Here is a 7,119-nt window from a genome sequence, read left to right on the forward strand (position 1 = left end):
GCCCAGAGAAGTGGATTCTTCCAGGTGCACGAAAACTGACCTGAACACTACCTGACCGCTAAAACCGACATAAGGAAAAGTTGTGGGCTTCTTTAAGGCTAGAACATGCTCTGTTCGAGTATCTAAAACACAGGGCATGCGCATGGCTACGCGATTGATCAAAAGCGCATTCAACCTGCTGATGAAACTAAGGTACTCAGAAGTTGGCCATCCCAGTCCCGATCGAGAAACTACAATCAGATATTTCCTACCGTAACATATAGTTAAACGAATATGCTACGCTATTGTAACCCCATCAACTGAGGAAAGAATTGAGACCGGGACCGGTCTCATAACTTGCTTTTTATGTACAGGTCTCGCCATAAACAGGAGCTTCCAGGAGCATGCCATTTCAGCATAATTTTGAGCTTGAGGATGTCGTCGTTTCTGATGCTGTCTGCCAAGGATTTACCATGATCACCAGGCATGAGTAATCACGGTCTTTTCGTTTATCACCATACATGGATAATCACGATTGTTTCTGTCCTTGCTTCTGCCTTCTTGCATTCTGCAACACTTCTTCCAGAACCAAAGCGATTCTCTGCGCCATGTGGTGTTCCAGGAACTGCTCTTTCACCCTCTCGTATCCCTTCTTTCCCAATGTCAGCCTCGTCTCTTTTTGGGTTGCCAATTTGATGATATTTTCTGCCAGAGGCATCACGCCTTCTTTCCCAGCAGGATGCAACCAACCTGTCGACCCATCTACCACAATTTCTGTGGTTCCTCCAGCAGCCGTCCCCTAAATTAAAACAAGTTAAAACAAACGTTCTTCTGTTGGAAATTAGAAAGAATCCGACAAATAGAGATAGTATCCTCATGTAGAAGAACAAGCAAGCAAACAATTCAAAGATCAAGCGCACACAGTTAAAAACAAATCAGCAGCACAAAAACTTCACAAAGCGCGTTGAATGGTCCCACAACTGCCATCACAATTAAGAGAGAGGGAACTCCATGCAGTAGTCTTTAGACATTCTAGTATCAATGATGGATAAAGAACGCAATCGGTAAGAAAGAAGATTTTCACAAAACATCATCATTGAGAAGCCAAAAAAACAACATGAGGAATTCTACCAATTTCTCCAAAATGGAAAAAAATGGAATGTGCAATGGGAGCAAGAACATAATGTATCAAAATGGGTTGTCCTTCTACTTATGGTGTTAACCTTAAAAAGTTGACATGTTTTCACATGAAATACCCAAAGTCTTTTAAAATATAGAAGCAATTAAAGTCACCCCAAAATGGTCCTTTGTTTGTTTGCATACTAAAACATGATTATTGTTTTGGTGGGTCCTCATGTGAAAACACGTCAACTTTAGGACAAAGCAAAATAAAAAAAAGTTGAACCGAACGCTTTCTAAACATTCATTACAGTTGTCATGAAGACAGTTATTATGCAGTGCCAAAGGTAACGTCATCCCCAGAGACAACCCTCAAAGGATGCAACAAATACCCCTACTATGGAAGCATCTAGTCAAAGCCATGAGTTTGACAAATTGCTGATGATGAAGAAGAAATATGAAATGCACAAAACAGTGATAGAGGAAAAAGCCATAACTAAATAGGGTTTACCAGTACAGGGAGTTGGAAGGCCATAGCTTCAATAGTTATTCTCCCAAAGCACTCTCCCCGCGCCTACACATGAATAAAAGTACAAGGTTCAAGTAAGTCAGATCTACCGATTGTCCGACACTAGATGAGCAGCCTCACTGCGGCTCTCACAGCGTTCGGAATCGAGCAAAACTAAAGGTTAAACAAACCTGACATTCTTATTGTTAGAGCCTAAGGTGCATCATAGAATAAAATTGGTGAAATAAGTCTTCCAATCGATCCTTAACTCAGCATGCAGGAGTCCCACTCCCACATTCATATTGGTAATACAATACCTTCCCTTTCATATCTAATCTTTGCATATCACTATACACAGGCCTAGCCCCACTATGAATTACTAGGAAATATTTTAATTGCATAGGTCTTGAGGTACACAGAAGTCACAAGGTTGATGTGATGGGAATAGTCCAATTAAAGAACATGAACGCATCTGCTCAGGCAAATGAAGTAAAACGCGAACAACAATATACCTGAGAGTTTTGGACGAGGACATCAATTGAAGCCAGATAAGGAGCAACTTGCAAGGTCTTATTGACAAAGTGTACGCGATCCTGAATTTTCTTTTCTGCTACAAAGTTACGAAGTTCTGTCTCAAACTTTGTTTGAGCATTCATATCACTTCCAACTATCACCGCATGCATAGATGGCACCTGCAATTTCTTCTCTTGAATCAATCGCAGACTTTCATAAAAGGCCCTCAGAAATAGATCCTGCCCTTTCCCACGGGAAACACCTGCAATTACATCAGACAACAGACAAGCAATGTTTAGGAGCAGAAGTTGTACCAGTGGACTACTATCTGTTAAACCAACAAATGGTACTTGGAGTGAATTAAAAGAGTTAAGCCGATTTCGACATAGCATTCAGAAAAACTCAAGTAGAGGTCTCAGACATGAAGAAGTGAGCTCCCAATGAAAGAACTCTATGTTGCATCCTGCCTTTGGAAAGAGACACTTCATTTTTTTCAGGGCTTCAGATACCTAGGATGAACCTATTGGCAGTTCCACAGAAGTAAAGGATGTGAAAAGTGCAAAGGGGGATGCAGGAGCAAAGAAGCACTCAAAAAATTCATAAACACAGAGCATTGCTACAAAACTCATGAGGCTTATGTCAACAATGAACAAAAATTTGTTCATGTTGCTCATTATCCTCATCATAGATCTAATCCAACCTTACACACTAAAATGCCAAATAAAAGGACCCAAAGCTTCCACTGGAAAGGACTCAGTTAAAAGAGGGCATCATTTTAGAATAGCACAAGTATACATAATCAGTTGACTAAATTAGAAATTCACTGTAGAAAGCGTACTATTGATGATGGCAAAGAGTAGATCTTCATTCCTTACTCCAAAGGACTCGCGGACATGCTGATGGAGAACCCTCTTGGCCACATTATCGTCTGCTACTTCCATTAACTCATTACTATTTCCAAGGTGCACAACGTAAGTCTTAGGCATCTTGATCCTGCCAATATAATTTTCAGAAAGAGAATGGGGCAAATACAATTGCAGAATTCCACATACTAGTAATGAATGTCGGTGAAAACTGCAAAGCATGTATGTAAAAATTATCCAAAATGCAAAGAAAAGAAGCAGATAAACTTGCCGAGCATGCAAAGGGAAAAAGAGAAACAAGAATATTTGAACATGCCAAAACCTCCAGCACTAGTCAGTTCTTCACTGTGAAACTAGTGAGAAAAGCATCAACAGACTTAGAAGACCATTGTGAAACACAGCATATTTAATGTGCGAGAACAATACCCCAGACGTTCTTGAGTTCTGGTCTTCCAGTATTCAGCTGTTGTGTGAGAATCAATCATTGCCCCTGCCACATAAGGTAGGTGCTTGACATACTCCAGTTTGAAATAATGTCCTCTCATTTCGTGAATCCACCACAAAATTTTTGGTAGAACACTAGACACATTGTCCTGAAGAACAGCATCAAGCCACTTCCCAGCGACAGCAGTATTTAACACCACCAAATCAGCCTTAAGGGCTATATCAATTGCTTTCTGTCCTTTTGCAGAGACAACCTAATTGTATGAACAAAACACACTCAGACCAAAGCAAAATAATGCAATTCATTCATGTCACATGTTGTATAAGACAAACCAAAATACACTTAAAGAGCCATTCTGGTGTGACTCTATATCAGCTAGGTTTGTAGGATGTCGGTGATGATGTCATGCCTTGTTGCAATTTCATGGAGGAAATGCCATACTACTCTCTCTCGGGGAGGTTTCTGCCTCCCTGGCCCATGCAAGAAGGATCATCTATACTTTTCCAACAAAACCAGTGCCCCTTGGGGTGAGACTAGCAGTTAGCACAGTAGATAAGCACCGAGGACTTTTCCCAGTGAAATTTCTTTTTCTTGTTTAATGGAGAGGCTTCTTAGCTAGAGTTCCTTAAGAAGGTTTTTTATGGATTCCAGCTCACCAATCTGATTTAGATTAATGAGGAACGTGGCCTGTCAAGCATCGCTTGTACGGGCCCAATCAAGGGTTTTACAGCCACTTCATGGATCCATTTGTAGTCCATTGATGATTTTGTCTTCACTGACGAACAGTCAAAGAAATTGCCAGTCTTGCAGCCCCACTGGAAACGCTACTTTGTGTTGCAACCAACCAGACAAACATCACTTTCCCTCAATTGACGCTACAGATAGACTACACATACTAGTAGAAGTCCAAATTAATCAGAGAATCACATCCCATTGCGCAATAAATTTCTCAAGATGCTACCAACTCCTCATCAAATTGAAGCTAGCGATAGTCACAATTTCCTATACCGAAGCATACCAAACATTCTTCTGATGCTTTTACACAATCCTAGTCTAATCAGGAATAACAGGAACTAAAAATTTACCTGCACTCCATGGTCTAACATCTTATGCTCCAAGCTGTAAATGACACCGTCTGGCTCTGCTGGTTTCTGGTTAGTAATCCAGACAACCTCCGAGCCCACACCTCTCAACAGAAATGCCAGCTCCATGAGCAATAACGGCCCACCTTACACCACAGAACCGAAAAAATTCAATTGATTAATGCAACCCTTAACAGGAAAAGTGATAAACCAAGTCTACAGCCTGCTGGGAATGCCTGCCTCAAGGGAATACAATTCATTTGCAACTGACTCTGGTTGGATCTGAGTTAGCAAGCAATCTAAGGTCACTATTGAGTTTGCTTATACTGGATTCTACACTGCAATGATGCCCAAAGTGGCATAACATGCCCAAAAATCAATTCATTTGGAGCTCAATCTCAATAATTTGCCATGCGGCATCCCAAACAATATCACTCATTCCAATCCACTTCATTTCGCCAGCAACCCGAAACAGCTTAAACACTCCACAAACCGAAATCAGATTGATAAGAACTACACCAGGGAAGATTCACAGTTTGCCAGTAACTACCGGAAAGGGAAAGCTCGTGGGAGACGAGAAGGACGAGCTTCGACTTCATGAACTCAAGCGGGCTGGTCGACCCTCGAGGAGGTGCGCGGGCGGCGCCGCCCGGGACCGCCTCCCCCGCGAAGTGCGCGTCGCTCGAACTGGAGGAGACGGCGGCGCTAGGGTTGCAGGAATCGGACGCGAACCTGGTGATCAGGACGAGAGCGGTGGAAAGAGAGAAGAGGAGCAGGACCATCAGCGGCCACCGCTTCTTCCGCATTGCGATCCACGCGCTCGATTGCTTCGCCATTGATGTTGCTGTCGAGTGAGAGCTTGCGCCGCTTGCGCGCATCAACGCAGTTCAAGAGGCTTCCAACTCGAGGCAAGCTGCAACTTCCTCCATCTTTGGCCAGAAGAGAGAGCCAGTTAAACATATTCTACATAAAAGCATCAGTGGTAAATTCCAAGCACTTCATTTTCTCAAACAATAATATAAACTGCTATTTATTTTAAATAAAGATTCGAGCTGCCCCCACTATTTCTAGAAAAACCGCATCAAATATTTTTTTTTTGTTATTTATATTTTTTTATTCTTTTCAATTTCTTTTTTATTCTTTTTTTTCCGTCTTCCTTTTTGCCGGTGGCCCATCTCAAGCTATGATTGGCCTCGCCCGAGTAGGGCGAGGCTAAGGGTGGCCACGGCCCGGAACCGGCCCGTTGACCAACCGTAACCGACATGTTGACCGGGTCTGCCGATTTCGAATCGCCAATTAGCCGTTGGGTTTGGCCCAATGGCTAAGCATAAAAAAAAAAAAAAGGGAAAGAGCCAACGGGCCCAATTTGGCCGTTGCAATGCAACGGACGGATGTTTTTTTTTTCCCTTAATTTATTAAAACTATCCTAAATAATCTCTATAAATATCCCCCCTTTCATTTTTTCTGACAAATTCTCTCAATTCTCTCAATTCCGGCTCAATTTTCTTAATTTTTCGAGTCCATTTTCCGCTCTATTCTCTAAAAAAAAAAATGGCGAGTGGAAGCAGATCTCGTAACGGGGGAAAGAGCGCGATACGGATGGGGGAATCTAATTATTCTCATCCTCATGAATATGATCCTCGTGAATTTGCATATTAGGTAAACGAGAATGATAATATCAACGTTATTCCCAACGTCAAGCATGTCCAAATGCAAGAAAATCTTCATCCTCCTACCGGTGTTGAAGAAACGTCGACAACACGGGAGCCGGAATGGGAGGATATATCCAACATATGAAAACACTTCATGAATGAACATTTAGGTGAAAACAAGTATCAAGTAAAATGTAAATATTGTGGAACAACATACAGTTTTATAGGTGGAGGCGGCTATGGAACATTTAAAAGGCATCTGAGGTCAAAACATGCAAGGCAAGTAAGGATTGACACCAGCCAACAACAAATTTTCGGGTATACCAATCTTAACACTTTTCCTTTATTTCGTTACAATGAAAAAATTTATAAACAAACATTAGCTCAATATACTACCATTGATCGTTTACCGTTTAATATTGGTGAAAATTTTGATTTTAATTTTTTATAAACACCGCATGTACTCGCAAGTAAAACCCGCTTCCGAGAAATACTCTTAAACGAGAAATTTTTGGGCTTTATAGAAAAGGAAAAAAAATATTTGAAATTTTTTTTTACGAATTTCAATGGACGTGTGCATATAGGTAACGGCATTTGGAATGATCCTTATCAAACTTATTTTTATAAGGGTATCACATGTCATTGGATAGGCGATGATTGGAACGTTCAAAAAAGAGTTATTGCATTTCGAGTTTTTGATGATAGGCATACAGCCAATAATATTTATAGAGTAATTAGATAAGTTTTAGAAGAATATAATTTGATTAATAAAAAATTTTCAGTTGGTTTTGATAATGCCATGACAAATACCGCTTCTATTCCCGATTTAGAAAAGATTTGTAAACCTACTTTTGGTGGATAATTTTTTCATATTAAATGTGCTTGTCATGTTTTAAATTTATATGTACAAGATGGTTTACGAACTCTTGATACTTTTTTCAGCCCAATAAAGAAAGCA

General features: G+C 40.7%; 1 protein-coding gene across 1 annotated transcript; it reads right to left on the reverse strand.

Moving 5' to 3' along the window:
* Positions 1-220: 220 nt before the first annotated feature.
* On the reverse strand, positions 221-5,472 carry LOC115738544. The gene is made up of 7 exons (XM_030671162.2): positions 5,060-5,472; positions 4,513-4,655; positions 3,409-3,680; positions 2,958-3,112; positions 2,119-2,381; positions 1,610-1,672; positions 221-778 (listed from the first exon to the last, which is right to left on the reverse strand). Exons 1-7 carry the CDS (start codon positions 5,385-5,387, stop codon positions 509-511), a joined length of 1,494 nt encoding a protein of 497 aa, XP_030527022.2. The 5' UTR covers positions 5,388-5,472; the 3' UTR covers positions 221-508.
* Positions 5,473-7,119: the final 1,647 nt, after the last annotated feature.

Source organism: Rhodamnia argentea, chromosome 2, assembly GCF_020921035.1.
Source record: "Rhodamnia argentea isolate NSW1041297 chromosome 2, ASM2092103v1, whole genome shotgun sequence".
Taxonomy (NCBI): Eukaryota; Viridiplantae; Streptophyta; class Magnoliopsida; order Myrtales; family Myrtaceae; genus Rhodamnia; species Rhodamnia argentea.